Below are 16,086 nucleotides of genomic sequence, written 5' to 3'. Positions count from 1 at the left end.
CGGTCAATATCAAAAAAATATTGACCGGTCAATATTTTTCAGACGAGCTAATATTACAATAATTATTGACTATTTGTCTACATAGAGTTATATAGTGAGAATATACTACTGAATATAACAATAACCTTTATTTTTTTAACGTAGCTAGACAATCTTACAAATGAAACAAGTAACACACGCTCTGCATCAACCTTCATGTCCATGTCCATGTATCTATCAAAACAGATGTATCTATTTTTTCTAAATAAAATGGATCTGTTCTGTTTGGTGTTTTTCTGACATAACATCAGACTACGACAGCTGTAACAGTTGTTACCTGTGTTGCTATGCCGACGGGGCAGGTGTTGAGGTGACATTTCCTCATCATGGTACAGCCCAGGGTGATCAGTGGAGCGGTGGAGAATCCGTATTCATCAGCTCCCAGCATGGCTGCCACCACCACATCACGACCTAAAAACAACGGAGCACAATCCTTAGCTCTCTATAAACAAACACCCATTACCATTTTGTACTTGTTTACACACAATTATATCATAGCATAGTTTTCTTTTCACATGGTTAGGGTTTGTGTGATCATGTGATGGAAAAACACAAGTGTACATATACTGTATACAAGGAAATGTTCACCCCCGTTTTATTTTCACCCCTTTTGCTGCCCATTCACTATCAGACGGCAAATTTAAGACTGAGCAAATTCCATGTCTCAAACTATCTCTCAATAATGATAACTTTTCTGCGCAAATTCAAGACGGGCGTTACTTTTTTAAGGGCGAAAATGACACAGGGCGAATCCTGTATATGTTAATTTCGTTTGATTGACATATTGATTGCTGTAGAAGAAACACAAGACTAACCTGATCGGATCTGTCCGTCCGCCTGTAACACGATCCTTGACCTCAGGTCATTCATTACCAAGGTCTGGTGCGTCTCGGATATTCCCAGTTCCCATGGGAGCCCGGCGTTCTTGATCCCGGTCCAGGAGCTGGCCCCGGTCCCTCCATCGTGTCCGGAGATTGTGATATGTTCCGCTTTACCCTGAAACAGAACAGCAAAAACTTAGTCAGTACTGGCTGGACAGAAGACTTCGTATATTTTTGGTAAGTATATTGATGGAATTAATGGAGTTTACCTCTAATCTCAACAAATTATCAGTAGCACTACATTTCCTGCATCGTTCATGAAATGAGATATTATTCTATAAGTTATACATTCAGGGCTGTATCCCTACTTGCCATTAGTTCTTTCCCTGATTAAACCAATTGAACAGACAAAACTTCTATAATAATCACTTCTTTCAATGAATTAACCAGACACTATGGCTACCTTGGCAACGCCGGCAGCAATGATTCCGACCCCAGCCTCCGACACCAGCTTGACACTGATCCTGGCGTTAGGATTGGAGCACTTCAGGTCATAGATCAGCTGTAATGGACACAAGGGTACACATAGGTAGTGAAAGCAGGGGGACTTGAGAAAGGAGATTATTAATTCAAGAACTTGAAATGTAAGAATTGACATTCAATAAATCAAATACAAATTTTAATAGAGTAATTTTTTTTCTATGTACATGGAAATATGAGTCTAATACAAATTTCACGTTAAAATTTGCATTAAGAAATTTCACATGGAGTGATGTCATGTGTCATATGCATTTAACATACTTAGATTGATTTTGTAAAATCTAGCACAAAATGCATTTCATGTGAAATTCATACTTTAAAACAAGTGAGTGCTCTTTTCACGTCATATTGACATGAGGCATCCAATCATGTAATTAGCTGTGTATGGTTAGCAGAAATGAGATAATTAGTATTTGAAAATGAATCAACACAAACAAGGAGCCTCACCTCTGCCAGGTCCTCTATGGAGTAGATGTCGTGGTGAGGGGGAGGGCTGATAAGCCCCACCCCAGGGATTGAGTGACGCGTCTTAGCTATTTCCTTGGACACCTGAAAACAAGATCTCAGTGACCGCACAACTCATATACTCTAAAGCGTACATCTGGATAATTTAGAAGATTGTAAACATTTTATTTGCAAATTCATTTTTTTTTTTAATTAACTGTTAAATATCAATGTTTGGGTATCATATATTCTTAATAGATAGATAATAATAGATAGAAGTATTTACATATACTGGAAATTTATTGTTAGAGCAATGTCTGGCTTTCAAACTTTTCATTCATTTATTTGAATCAGATACATTTAAGTGTACTGTATTTAATCACAGAATATCTTAAACAGCTATGTACATTGTGTAAAATTGTTTCTGCAGTCAAATTTAACAATAAAAAAACTCCAAAATTTTGGCAAATTAGCCAGCAATTGGTTTAAACATGAATTTGTCCAGAACTTTGTCGTTATGTCTGTGTGTGTATGTGGGGAGGGGGTGTCTCCGATATCTGACCGGTCCTTACCTTGTGTCCGGGTAGCTCCCCACCCTCCCCGGGCTTGGCCCCCTGAGCCATCTTTATCTGGAGTTCATCAGCATGGGTCAGGTACGAGCTGGTTACTCCGAACCTTCCCGACGCCACCTGGTGGTGAAAAACATGACAACAATCAGCACAATTGCACAGAACCAACACTTAATATTGTGTTCATTGTTAAAAAATATAATGCTCAATTAATGGTGATTCTGATCAAGAGCAATGACATTATAGAAAAACTGTCACAGCCAAATATTGATCCACTTGGCATCATTAACTCGTCCAGCTTACCTTGAAATCTACCTTAGTCTCTGAAGGTCATTCACTCTTTAAAAGATTTTGTATTTCTAAAGTGTTGGAAGGAAAATTGAAGAATGGAAAAACATTGCTGAATCATAAACAATTTGCAAATTTTAAAAAAAAAAAATTGAATTTTTTTTTTTTTTTTTGGGGGGGGGGGGGGGTTGGAAGGGGGAGGTGCATGAAAAAATAATTTGTGAGCTTCCAGTTTGGAATTTCTTGAACAAGTTTTAACGAAAGAGAAGTTTGATTCCCCCTTTGTTTTATAAAAATTGAAATGATGAAAAGGTTAGAAATAATTCATGTTTCAGGAGAAGTGGGATAGTTTAGTTCCAGTCACTAATTCTTTTCACAAGTTTGTACAGACCTGTTTGATCTTCGATCGCTTGTTGAACTGTGGGTCTTCATTGAGGTATCTGTCTGCGTTTTCCCCTCCCTCTCCTGTGTTGGACTTCCCTCCGATTCTATTCATTGCGATGGCGAGGCTTGTGTGGGCCTCCATGGAGATGCTGCCAAAACTCATTGCACCTGGAATTATAGAAATACAACCTGGTCACACCTGTAAGTAAAAACTCAAATTTAAAACACCTGTCAACAGATATAAAATCTCAAAAATCAGGAGTTTTGTCAAGATTTGCACAGCAAGTTCATGGCACTGTTTGTAAAACCAAAGTCAAATACAAGTTAGAATATAAATCTTCGATAAAGATGAAAGATCTCAATTCCTTAAACTCTTTGAGGCATTAGTGGTGAGATTTTCAAGTTTCAAATCTGAAAAATACCTAAATTTTAGAGATTAATTCACAAGATAAACAAAATGTTATAGACAGTACTATCAAAACTTCCTAAACACTCTTGTTTTTGGTATGTTTAATTAATTAATATAAACTACCTGATAAAATTATTTTCTTTGAAAACAGGAAAATTTATGAGTTTGAGGCTGGACAGAATATTGCTACATAGATACCTGTACAGAAGCGTTTAACGATTTCTGAGGCGGGTTCCACCTCGGCCACGTCGATTGGTCCGTCGCGTGAGGTGAAGTCCAGCTGACCCCGCAGGGAACACTTCATGGCGCTTCTCCAGGCCGACTCTGTGAACTTCCCATACGCAGACTTGTTGTTGTTCTTGGCTGCATCCTATTGTTATAGACAAGACGATTCCATTAAAACAAATCTTTGTAAAGCTTTAAACAACATTCCAAATGCCCCAGCTTCAACAGGGGCTCTCAAAAAAAAACCAAGCATGTACATTGTACATGTACTTGTTTGAAAATTTCTATTTTCACTCAGTTATCATTGCTGGTTTCAGCTTTTTCAAGTTTTCTTTGAGGCTGAAGCCCATATCAAAAAACTATCACCCTTCCCATTGCCTTAATTAAGTGTAAAAGGACTATGTGCGGTATGGTCTAATATCTGCCCCCAATTTTAACCAATTTTTAAATAGTGTCGCATAAAAATAAAAACTTCATAAATCATTGTAAATCATTGTACAATGGATGCCTATCACTTTAATTTTGATTTTAACCACCATTGCTCATCGGCTATTTATCTATGACGTCAACTTTATGACCTTATTCCCGCAAATTTGCAAACGGATGAAAATATTCTCATTTTGCATTCGGAAGTATAGAGCACAGGTCTGCTCAAGTAAGATTTAAACATATTTTTTTCTTCAGATAATTATACACATTATACTAAAATATGGTACTTGAGCAAGCCTGCGCTCAATGTTTCCCAGTCGAAAAACCATCGGAAAACACCCATATTTTGCTTCAAAACATTTATCAAAATTAGGCAATATTCATTACGTCAATTCTACATTATGACGTTACTGTGGCGATAACCTTTTGCACCCTTATTTTTAATATGATTCTAACTACCTTCACCCTTATTTTTAAAGCGCTTTATAAAACTTTAATTTTGGGGGCAAAAAATGCATAAAACCGCACATAGTCCTTTTATTGAACTTAATGAATCAGAGAAACACCTATAGATTTTCCGGGTTTCAAGATATTAAAATTAAAGAAAACACCCTTCCCCTCTTAAAATTCAGTAGATAAATAAAAATAGTGAGAGTTCTATTTAGTCTACATAGTCAAGTTTTGATCTATAAGGATAATTACTGTAGACATCTCGGTGTCCCTACCTGTAGGTTGGCCAGGGTGAGGGGGTCATTCATATGCTGCTCACCCCCATCTCTCCAGTGGTACAACCCGGGGTTCATCTCAATGTATTCATCCGTATCTTCCAGTCTGTAAGCCAGTTTGTGCCGGCTCAGTGCCTGTAAATACAGCACCACAGTCAAAGCAAAGCACATGTTGTAATTTTAAATGGAAAATTGACTCAATATATCTACCGGTATGTGAACGTGGTCTAAGCTTAACAAACTTTGCTGCCTAACTTGAACAGCCTAGACCTAGGTCCCCTGACATTTAACACTTGCAGCTTGTTTTTCTTTTACTAATTATAAACTGAACACAATGCTACCCTTAATTAATCCGTGTCCAGTTGACCGGGTACCGATCAGTGGCCATTAATAATACTTAACCATTAAATTAATAATTGATTATTGTACGCGATGCTGATGGAATTTACAGTGGAAGATTATTGTACAAATAAAATGCATAACGAATTGATCATCGAGTGTTTAAAAGTTACCAGATGTTACCGTGTTGACATATCAATGCATTACCTCTGTGGCCAGCTCTCTGAAGGTCACTCCCCCAATCCTGGAGGCCGTCCCCCTGAAGCACATGTTGACCACCTCGTTATGGAGACCCAGGGCCTCAAAAATCTGGGCTCCCTAAAAATAGAAATCAGACCAGCCATTTTAAGATCTGCGACCTGTATAAATAGAAACCAGAGAGGTCATTACAAGATCTCAGCCCCTGACAAAACAGAAACCTTATCAGTCATAACTAGATCTTGGCCTCCTAAAAAAATTAATTAAACTGTAGTCGTAACATTATAGGCTCTCTCTTAACAAACTTCTGATATACTGTAAATTTCTTGTATTATGCAAGTACTTAATTCCGCGATCTCGTTATTTCCAATCAAATCGTGACAATATAAATCGCGAACACTGAACTTTTATCCTTTTTTCTAGTAGTTTTTAACCTTAGCAAAAATAGCGAGATTTTAAAATCTGCGAAGGGTACTTCTTGCCATTTTACACAGATATTAATTCCACCCGCTTAATTAGGAATCTACAGTATTCCAGAGTACGATATTAATAAATACAAGATAGTGAATTAATAACCTACTCTAACCCTGGGATTAATTCAAAATGACCTTGACCCCTGACCTACCTTGTAGCTGTGTAGTGTGGAGATTCCCATTTTGGCCATGACCTTGGAGATTCCACGGGCACAGGCGGCCTGGTAGCTGTCAAAGACCTCGTCATCGGACAGTGGGGGGTCTAGTAGCCCTGCCCCTCGGAGACGAGAGATGGTCTCGTAGACCAGGTAGGGACAGATGGCGTCAACACCGTAACCCAGCAGGGTGCAGATGTGATGGACCTCTCTAGAGAGAGAAGACAATGTCAAAACTCCTCAATAGATAACAATTTACACTATTATCTAGAGAAAGAAGATTATTTCATACACATATGAAGCTTAGAATTACTGTTGATAATGAACAATCTGCATCATAAGGATCTATAGTCCCAAGTATATTTTATATCACACAATAAATTATCCTAAAAGAATCTTAAGCCCTCTGTTAGATCTCTCAATGCCCTAGATTAGTATTAAATTGATCATAGCAATCTACATAGATTGCAAGAACGAAGTTTGTTTAGTAGAGCAGCACAAGTTCGTTGTAGAGTCGGGGAATAAAAGCCAGCTCTGATTAACAGACCTCTGTTTTCTGTCACCTATATTGGTTTTAAAATTCATGTCAGTTAATAATAAGATCTCAATCACTGACCTGGCCTCTCCAGTCTCCAAGATGATGCCCACCTTGAGGCGGAGCTTTTGTTCTATCAAGTGATGATGGACAGCGCCCCCTGCCAGCAAAGACCTGACAAAAGACAGATTAATGTATCATATGCTTATGTAAAATATTTACAGACCATTGACGAAAGTTTGCTTAGAGATTCCATTCCAATAATTTCCTGCCCTACTCACGGTATGGGTACGTTGTTGGCGCCCACACTGCGGTCCGACAGGATGATGAGTTGGTAGCCCTGATTGGCTGCCTCAGCCGCCTGCTGACACACGCTCTGTAGGGCGGGGACCAGTCCGTCCTCCCCGGCGTCCAGCGGAAACACGATGTCAATCACCTTACTCTGTAAGATCACAGCAAACGGTGTAAGTAAATGATTTCACAATGACTACACAATGGATGTGTTCATATAGAATGTACAGTAAACCATGGTTATTTAGAGAAGAACCAGCAAATCTTATTTCCCTTGCTCTGTAAGATCCTTCACAGTGTGTTTAAGTTAAGGAATACACACAGGATGTGGTAAAATAGAATGGACTTAAGTATTTTGTAACCCAGTTAATACTTGAAACTTTGCATTATCATAGTTTTTGCATCCTAAACACACCAAAACACTCTTATTACCAGTACAAATGGTTCATGACTCAATGGGATTATGACAATTTCATACCAATTATTCATATCTTGCACAACCATTGCAGTTCTTAAATATTTAAAATACAAGAACAAATTGACAGAAGAAGTCAACAGAAACATTACTGACTCAGAGATTTGCAGCAGGTAACCATGAACATTTCTGCAAACATTTACAAACTCTCCCAGTACTTCACCCAGGAATGAAATGCTTGTCCTAAGACAAGATATTGTGTGGTAGCTATGACCTCTGACTGACCTTCCAGCCACGGTGATTGACGACCTTGAGAGCCTGGAGGTCGGTCAGTGACAGGAGGGGCTGCTCCAGCCAAAGGCGCTGACACTGCGCCTCGCTGGGCTCCAGGATGTTGGCCTCAGGACCCACTGGGCATGCCTGTCAATCAAAAAAAAAAGGATTCAGTTAACGTGTAAAAGTCATTAGACATACTTGTTCCTGTCAATTGAACAAGAGTAGTAATCAGTGTAAATAATATTACAAAATCATACAATGTATGAACAAAGTGGTACAGTAACAAGGTACACGTCATAGAGAGTGTCTATTAAAACAAACGCCAAGTTACAGTTAACTTCATACATGTATAGGATATGTGTTTTTGCCCTATAATATTAAACCATTATGAAAAGTGGCTACTTCATACTGGGATGCTGCATTTTCAGAGATTGTAGCTGCAGTCAGTGTGAGAAATATTTGACTATTACATGCATCGTATAGAACAGTATCTGTTGGATCATGAAGAGATTCGCCATAGTATTTCTTACAAGGAGATAAATGGATAGATGAGGAGACAGAATTAACGGACAAAAATTGATGTGAACACCCTAGAGTCCCTGACTTACCAGTGACATAACGATCTTCTCCCTGAAGGGGTCGATCGGGGGGTTGGTCACCTGGGCGAAGCACTGCTTGAAGTAGTCAAAGATGAGGGGGTTATACCTTGATAGACAGGCAAGTGGGGCGTCGTTACCCATAGATCCCAGCGCTTCCTTCCTGTAGTAAACAAGAGGGAGAGCAATAAATCTCTATAATGTAATGATGATAATGATTCAGAGATAATGCTTTTATTCAATGTGTACATTGTGCAAAGTGTTTATTTACAACATTCTACAATTATCTTGTTGCCCATTGACGGCCCTAAATTAGTCAATAACTTCAACTGAATATAAATTCCTCGCGAAGGAACAAACATAAACTTGTTCCCGTTACGTGTGGTTCCCCTACCTCTCTTTGACCATCGGCAGTACCAGCATGTTGATTATCTCCATGGTGTAGCCAAACAATGGAATTCTGGGATCTTTCAGCAGCCAACCGTCGTGCCTGATCTCTCGTAGCTCGTAAGTGGGCGGGGCTAGGGAGGCGGGGTCACATGACTTCTTAATCTCATCCAGGGACATCGTCTACATCAAGAAAGTCAACAATAGAAATTGGAGGAAAAACTGAATGGAAACAAAGAAACAGTATCTCATAATGCATGCTACATTTTCAGACATCATTGTCCAACAGTTTCATTCTCACTGAGAAACATCTCTATGTTATTGATTTGCAGTTCATTCAGTATATTTAGTTCATTCTAAATGCATTAATTTGCATTTGTTTCCACACAATTTTGACAACCTGCCTTGACTGACACAAAACTTCCCTCCCAAATTATCATATATTGGTTTACACATTTCTTTAAAGTTTGTTACAGATATGCAACCCTTTAGAATTTCCTCTATCAATAAGCGATAGTTTTGTTCAGACAATACACCACATACATGTAAACCAATGCTTTACAATATACAGTTTGTTGTACAACTCCATTCTTAGTTCTCTGACTTATTTACCTGTTCCTGGAGCCACTTAGCGACCGGTCGGAGCCCCGCCAGGTGGTTCTTAATCACATCATCACGCATGAACGACTTGGACTCTGTATCCACCAGCAACATCCTCCCAGGCTTCAGTCGACCCTGACAACAAAAACAGCGAAACAATCAACTAGAATTCACATCTTTGTATGGAACTCAAAGTACCAATAAAAGAAGATTAGCAATTTTAAAGACGTCAATTATCAAATTAAAATTCAGTGTAATAGATAAGAAAGAAATAATTATGTGTGGCCTAGACATCACCCGACCCCCTCCCGTCCACTCACCTTCTGTACGACATCAGCGCTGGGAAGGTCAATCACGCCGACCTCGCTGGCCATGTACATCACGTTGTCCTTTGTGACATAGAATCGTGAAGGTCGCAGCCCATTCCTGTCCAAGATGGCTCCCACATACCGTCCGTCACAGAATGTCAGAAGGGCTAATCAACAAATTACAGGTATATCATATATGTGCTAATACATTTACATTGTACATGACTCACCAACTACAAAGCAACTCTAATTTTGTTCAGTAGAAAATTCATTGAAAACATCAACTGAACATTCAATATGTTCCTATCTTATAATACGTAAATCTCAGAGATAGGAGATTTAAAAACTTAACGACATGATTAATTCAGGTGTAAAATACAGGTAAAACACAGGTATCCAATCTACCTGGTCCATCCCAGGGTTCCATGGCGAATGCACTCCACCGGTAGAAGGCTTTCTTCTCCGCCGACATATTTTTGTCGTTCTGCCACGCCTCTGGAACCATGGTCATAATTGCCTGATAAATACAATATTGACAGTTAATCAAAAATCACTACTACAACCATCACTTGCCAGTTAATTTTCCTTTATAGAAATTTTTTAAGACATAAAAGTAAAATGTCTACATGATCAATACATCAATTTATCATAAATCTTTTCATGTATTACAGAACTTGCGTGAATTTCATGGAAAGTGAATTTCCCATTTCAATGCATATTAATCAGATATATAGTTTTCTGAATATGTTGCTCTGAATCAAAGTACTAAAAGGTACTGAAATCCAGGCTCTTGATGGTTTTGATCTCCCTTTAATTATATGTTGCCATTACAGTAGCCCCACCCCTCTGCGTACCTCTGGGAGTTCTCTCCCCCCGGCCATGCACAAGAACTCCAGGGCGTTGTCCACACAGCCTGAGTCAGTCATCCCCTCCTCTACCACTGGGTACAGCTTCTTTAACTGGTCCCCGTAAACCTGGCTGTGCATCACGCCCTCCCGAGCACGCATCAGGTTTACATTACCCCTCAATGTGTTGATTTCTCCATTGTGGGCCAGGACCCTGTTTAAAGCATCATCATAAATCGTCAAATCAAATACAGTGAACAGAAAGCCAAAACATGGCCATTCAGAAGTTAATTCTCTATAAAACTTTTCATGGTCAAGAGTTGAAATTTTACATTGAATCTCCTAAAGTTTGTGAAAAATTAATCAATTTTGACTGAAACAAATGAAAAGTGATGATTCAGAGCAGTCCAGTTTTTGAGCTTGTGCCAGCTAGATACCAATGGTATATTTGTACAAAAAATTGCATGAAAATTGATGGGGATATTTTGTAGACCGTATTTCTATGTGTGACCCTGACCTTTTGGGGTGGGCGCGCTCCCAGCTGGGGAAGGTGTTGGTGGAAAAGCGACTGTGGATCAGGGAGATGTGCGTCTCGTACTCCGGGTTCTCCAGATCCAGGAAGTACTTCCACAGCTGACGCGGATTCAGCTGGCCCTGAAATCAGACAACAGAGTTATCTCTCTTTATTTGGACTGGAATTAGACAGAGAAATCTCTCTCTATCTAAGATAAATCAAACACCAATATTTTTGTGGTTTGAATTGAAGTCATCAATTTTGCACGATATTTGACAATTTTAGAAAAATATGAAAATAACTCTTTTTTAGATAAAATAGAATATTAGTCAAGAAATTCATCATGAATGAACTTGAGAATTTAGCTTTTAAATTTCATTTTAATAATAATATTTATAACAAACACTTGTTGCCAAACATAGCCTGGAGTAAACTTGAACCAATATACCAGGTACATATGATAAGGAAACCCAAGGATTTATTTCCTTATAACTCACGTTGTATGATCAGGTATTAATATACAAGTAAGCCAGGAAGCTTAATAAATCCTGTTAATGAAACATTTTAATTACCTCCCCTTGAAGGAGCTCTTTTGTAATTAAAAAAAATATGCTACTAAGTAACTAACACACAAATTACATAACTTAAGGTGTAAAAGCTCTCTACAATAAATAGCGGGATTTAGTGGTCTGAGGAGAGCAAACATTGAGTAATGTTTTCTGTACACACTGTTTCCTCTTTATTAAAACCATGGCAAGGTCTGAAGTTGTACAACAATAAACCGTATCAGGAGCTTGCAATAAAACACACCAACAGAAAGGGAAATCAATACGAGAAAATGTTTCTATCAAACAAGTGTGGACTGAATTCTCTACATCTGAATAATTGAACTTGTGTGTTTTGTCAGCAATCACCTGTATACAACCACAGAAAACTCCCAGGTGCTTTCATGTTACCAGTGTAAAGATAAGTTTGATAAATTGATCATGGCGTAACAACTTTTCTAACACTGTGCATTTATTAAACACAATGGTCTTGGCTTCAGAATGCCAGTTATGATGTTGGATTTCCTCAATGTAAACATTGACCTATTGGACTTTAACCTTCAACAATCAAAAGTTGGTATGGGGAAGGGGGGTGGTTATACAAAATTCTGACAAATCACTGCAGGACCCCTGCTTGGGCTGCCTGAATTGGCAGGAATCCAAATCCAGGGCCAATAGTATTGTGTGCACTTTGTCAACTCCTGTTACACAGGACATTAATGTGACAAAAATTTCCCCATGTTCACGCAGCACTTCCATGCTTGAAATCGTTTCTCACGGATGAGTGGTGTGGAAAAAGAGACACACCAAAACACATGCACCTAGACTCAATATGCAAAATCAGCAAATTCTATCGCCAGATTTTAATGACTTTTTAATAATCATTTCTGACTTGAACAACCCCAGGCCCAGCTGATTTCTCTTTAAAATTTCCACTCTGATAATTTAATCACTTACCTATCAAACTCTGATATCAACATCTACCCATTTACGGTAAATGAAGTTCTCTTTTTAAAACCAAGAACTGGGTTTTTGCAATAATTTATTCCTTTAACTTGAGGGCTTTGATCAAAACAACTCTGCCATTAAAACAAGCTATTCTCCCTGGTTTTACCCACCCCCCTTCCATACAAACCTTGTATACAATGGTTTCTGTTGACAAAGTACTGATATAGTATCGGAGATTCTTCTTGGGGATATTATGGGAACTGAACTTCCTCAAAAGGTACACCTAAAATTCAACAAAAATACATGTACCGTAAAGCAAATCAATTCCAATTGGTACCTATATACAAGTCAATAATACAGCTAAAATTCAACAAATCAAATAAATAGTTTAAATAAATCAAATCAGCAATCATAAACCTAGAAATTTATTCCATACCGGTTAAGTTCATTTCAGATTATTTTTTTTTTTGGAGAAATATCAACACACTGTTATTCTTGTAAACTTATGATTAGTAAGACATTAGAATCATTAATGGTATATTTCTTTCTTCCAGTTATGAATCGTTTTTTATTTGTAAGGATTTTAAATTAAATCTGATGAAAATTTGACCTTATTCCAAATGAGCTTTAGTTATTAATGAAAAACCCTTGGACTGTTGCTGATGTGTATTGATTATATTAAACAAGAAAACAGAGATGGAGAGAGGAGACAACCTTGACATTTGGTATACTTGTGACCTTGACCACAGTTTACGTATGTCTTACCCGTCAGAAAAACAAACAACACACTACTAAAATTTAGTTTAAATCAAATTTAACTACATTTATTGCACATAAAAAACAAAAACAAATGAAAAGTATGAATCAGACTAGGTGAGCATTTACTGCAATATTTGCTGACAAAAGCACACACACTTGTATGAAACACAATTGCACGACACTCATTGCAGATATGAATGACAACAAACGCTCCAGAGACCCCGTCAATGATGCCCTTACCTTGCGCTGAAATTCGGCTAGATCACTGCTTCCTGTCACAAACACCTAAAAATAGAAACAGTGATGTCACTGGACCAGCCTGCTGAGGAATAAGGTCATGTGATACATGTCATTTATATGCGGAGCACACAAGAAGCATTATTTTATGTGTGATATTGTAACATGATGCTCTTTGAATGAACGCAGAAAAAAAATCATATATATCAATTTTACAAGCTAACGCAGAATATTTAAAATGTGTACATGTTTAATTACAAAATAATAAATAAATTGGTTGAAATACTGTTTTTTCTACAATTCTAAACCAAAGAATGACATTACATGTTTAGCTACATGTGTGTATTTAATTATAGACTGAGCACATCAAAAATTGTCTCTTAGATATGTGTGATGAAGTGCAGTTGTAAATAAAGACATCACAGTTCCTGTTTATACAGAGTTATCTTTCTTTGAGACAAAACACATATTAAAGATTTTCTGTGTAATGTAAAATTTAACTTTCGTTTGCTGTAAAAGATATCTCACCACAATTCAACACTGAAAGAAGAGGTCCTACCAAGCTTGCTTACTGGGATCAGCTACTGGAATTTGTTATGAATCCCCGTTTGTGAATTGAGTGTGGTTCCCTTTTATGACCTTGACCTTCTATTGCCTTCACTTTTTGTCCCAAGGTTCAATATTCTGTTTACTTGAACGATGTTTTGTCAAAATAAACTTATACATATTGTTCGATCCACCCATTTTTTGGTAAACAAAAATTAACACGCTGAATAGCTTATTCAAACAAGCTTGACCATATTTTATAGCATCAAAAGTGAAGCTACATGCAGTCATCAAAATTTGTTTTTACTTTCATGAACATTACATTTTAAGGCCTTTAATATAAAAGGTTACTGTTTTTTGGAGAAAATATCATTCTTACTCAAACATTTAATTTCTAGTTGTCATTAGGTTGTATATCAAGCAATAAGTTTTCAGTGTTGCATTGTGGGATGTGTCTCATTTACAACTAAAGGAATAAGTTAGAACAGATGATACACCAACCAACCTAGGCGACCGATCGAATTGAGGCCGGACAAAAGGGCTCAATTCTCGGGCCCGTTAACATTCTCGCTAGCCGACTTCATCAAAGGGAAGCAACCCTGGAAAAACAGGCCAAAAGTGAACCAGCCAACAGCTAGTTCCCGACACACTGATAACAAAACATGTCCTTGTAACAATATGATTTACCTGGACACAAAACCATTTTGAATGAGGCATTATGGGAACAATATTTCTTTTGCCTAGAATATAAACATTGGTTAAAGCATATCATGATGTTTTGCCTTTCTTAGAACTAATCAGAAATACAAAAAGTTAAAATACATTAATTCTCTCTGAGTAAAGTGTGGGAGAAGATAAAATCAACAGATACTGAGGAGTATAAATCATACAGTAACTAAACTTTACATACATGTAATTCATTACAACAAAATTGGGACTTCTTTTAGAACAATACTGAATCTTTATAACAAAGACCAAGCTGTGCATAAAGTGCCAGCCAACATGCTGATGTTCTGTTTATAAATCAACTGAGTAACTGTTGTAGAATCAGACCGAGACATGCACACAGAGATGTAAGAAAAGTTTCAGGTGTTTGAGCCCCCCCCCCCCCCCCCCCCAAATATTATAAATTCTTCAGCAAAAATAATACTTTCAAAATTTATTTTAACAAGGACTTTTATATCACACTTTGGCTGAAACCCACGACAATTGACACTTCATATTCAGTTTCAGCTGTAGTGGGTTTCTGAGGGATTCAGATAATCACAAATGAGTCTAGTTTACTCAATGTTGATGAGTGCTTGTGAGCACCGACTCTGGGAGTTCTACGTCCCTATCTCTGTATTCACGTCCAGCCTGACTCTGCCCCTAACACAAAGGGAGGGTCAAGTTTTCATGTTTTTATGGTTATGATAAAATTTATACAGTGGTCACAAAATCCCCAACACTCCCCCTGGAGTTGGATATTTACCTGCAAAATGGCTGGCTCAGTTGTCATGGCAACACGTCCAATCTGGGTGCTGTCAACTGGCACATTTCTCCAGGCAATCACCTATGAAAATCAAAGTTTCTTTTAAGTAGAAATTGATTTCTCTCAGCACTTTTTACTCGTTCTCGTTACTATGGTCAGCGTTGCTAGGGAGCTGGTTTATTTGACCTTGAACCATAAGTAGGCAACATATCTTAATTTGTTTCTATTAAGTATGTAACAATTAATCTTTACTGCTGAAATTTCCATGTGAATCATGCTGTCATCTTACATAACACTGATCAATAATCAAATTTAAACACCTAAACAAATTTAAATTTTGTACAATTAACTTGGCCATTGCATGTAAATTCTATCTGAACTTTATTTTTTTCAAGTTATTTTTGTGAACAATGACCTTTGACCTTCACCTGTTATCCCTGACCTCTGTATGACCTTTACCTTGATCTGGAAGTCCTCTGCCATCTGAGTGAAGACGGCCTTGACCTCTTCCACCTGGGTTTTGTCGACAAACATCATTCCTGTGGCGTACTGGCCTGGCTCTGGTAGATCGATTCCCTGGTCCGCTCTACAAAACATCGAGTACATCTCTAGAGACGGAACTATATTATTTCATGGTGACATATGATGTAGATGCTGATCTAAAGATTGGACATCTGATATTCACAAATTTTTAACTTTAACCTGAAGTTCATGACGCAGACAAACATGTTGTAAGGTATGGCATAGAGAATGCACTCACACAATGTAACATGCA

The 16,086-nt window shown here is 37.8% G+C and overlaps 1 protein-coding gene across 5 annotated transcripts in view; it reads right to left on the bottom strand.

The window, feature by feature from the left end:
- The window catches only part of LOC128186176 (uncharacterized), a 51,036-nt gene that overhangs the window by 26,377 nt on the left and 8,573 nt on the right, over positions 1–16,086 (bottom strand). For 4 of the 5 annotated variants that reach the window (XM_052855926.1, XM_052855927.1, XM_052855929.1 and 1 more), the window contains exons 4-27: positions 15,771–15,897; positions 15,312–15,392; positions 13,298–13,342; positions 12,486–12,581; positions 10,809–10,945; positions 10,301–10,505; positions 9,852–9,963; positions 9,459–9,613; positions 9,151–9,273; positions 8,546–8,721; positions 8,164–8,314; positions 7,565–7,699; positions 6,855–7,015; positions 6,655–6,747; positions 6,036–6,249; positions 5,420–5,530; positions 4,874–5,008; positions 3,693–3,864; positions 3,093–3,253; positions 2,417–2,533; positions 1,848–1,949; positions 1,324–1,422; positions 855–1,035; positions 317–450 (exon numbers count right to left, since the gene is read on the bottom strand). In XM_052855926.1, the coding sequence (XP_052711886.1) occupies positions 317–450; positions 855–1,035; positions 1,324–1,422; positions 1,848–1,949; positions 2,417–2,533; positions 3,093–3,253; positions 3,693–3,864; positions 4,874–5,008; positions 5,420–5,530; positions 6,036–6,249; positions 6,655–6,747; positions 6,855–7,015; positions 7,565–7,699; positions 8,164–8,314; positions 8,546–8,721; positions 9,151–9,273; positions 9,459–9,613; positions 9,852–9,963; positions 10,301–10,505; positions 10,809–10,945; positions 12,486–12,581; positions 13,298–13,342; positions 15,312–15,392; positions 15,771–15,897 (3,223 nt within the window). Of the gene's footprint in view, positions 1–316; positions 451–854; positions 1,036–1,323; positions 1,423–1,847; positions 1,950–2,416; positions 2,534–3,092; positions 3,254–3,692; positions 3,865–4,873; positions 5,009–5,419; positions 5,531–6,035; positions 6,250–6,654; positions 6,748–6,854; positions 7,016–7,564; positions 7,700–8,163; positions 8,315–8,545; positions 8,722–9,150; positions 9,274–9,458; positions 9,614–9,851; positions 9,964–10,300; positions 10,506–10,808; positions 10,946–12,485; positions 12,582–13,297; positions 13,343–14,527; positions 14,942–15,311; positions 15,393–15,770; positions 15,898–16,086 lie in introns of those variants that run through there. The other variant, XM_052855930.1, reaches the window with a different exon arrangement.

This window comes from Crassostrea angulata, chromosome 5 (genome assembly GCF_025612915.1).
Source record: "Crassostrea angulata isolate pt1a10 chromosome 5, ASM2561291v2, whole genome shotgun sequence".
NCBI classification, from domain to species: Eukaryota; Metazoa; Mollusca; class Bivalvia; order Ostreida; family Ostreidae; genus Magallana; species Magallana angulata.
This window is presented reverse-complemented; position numbering and strand designations above follow the sequence as displayed.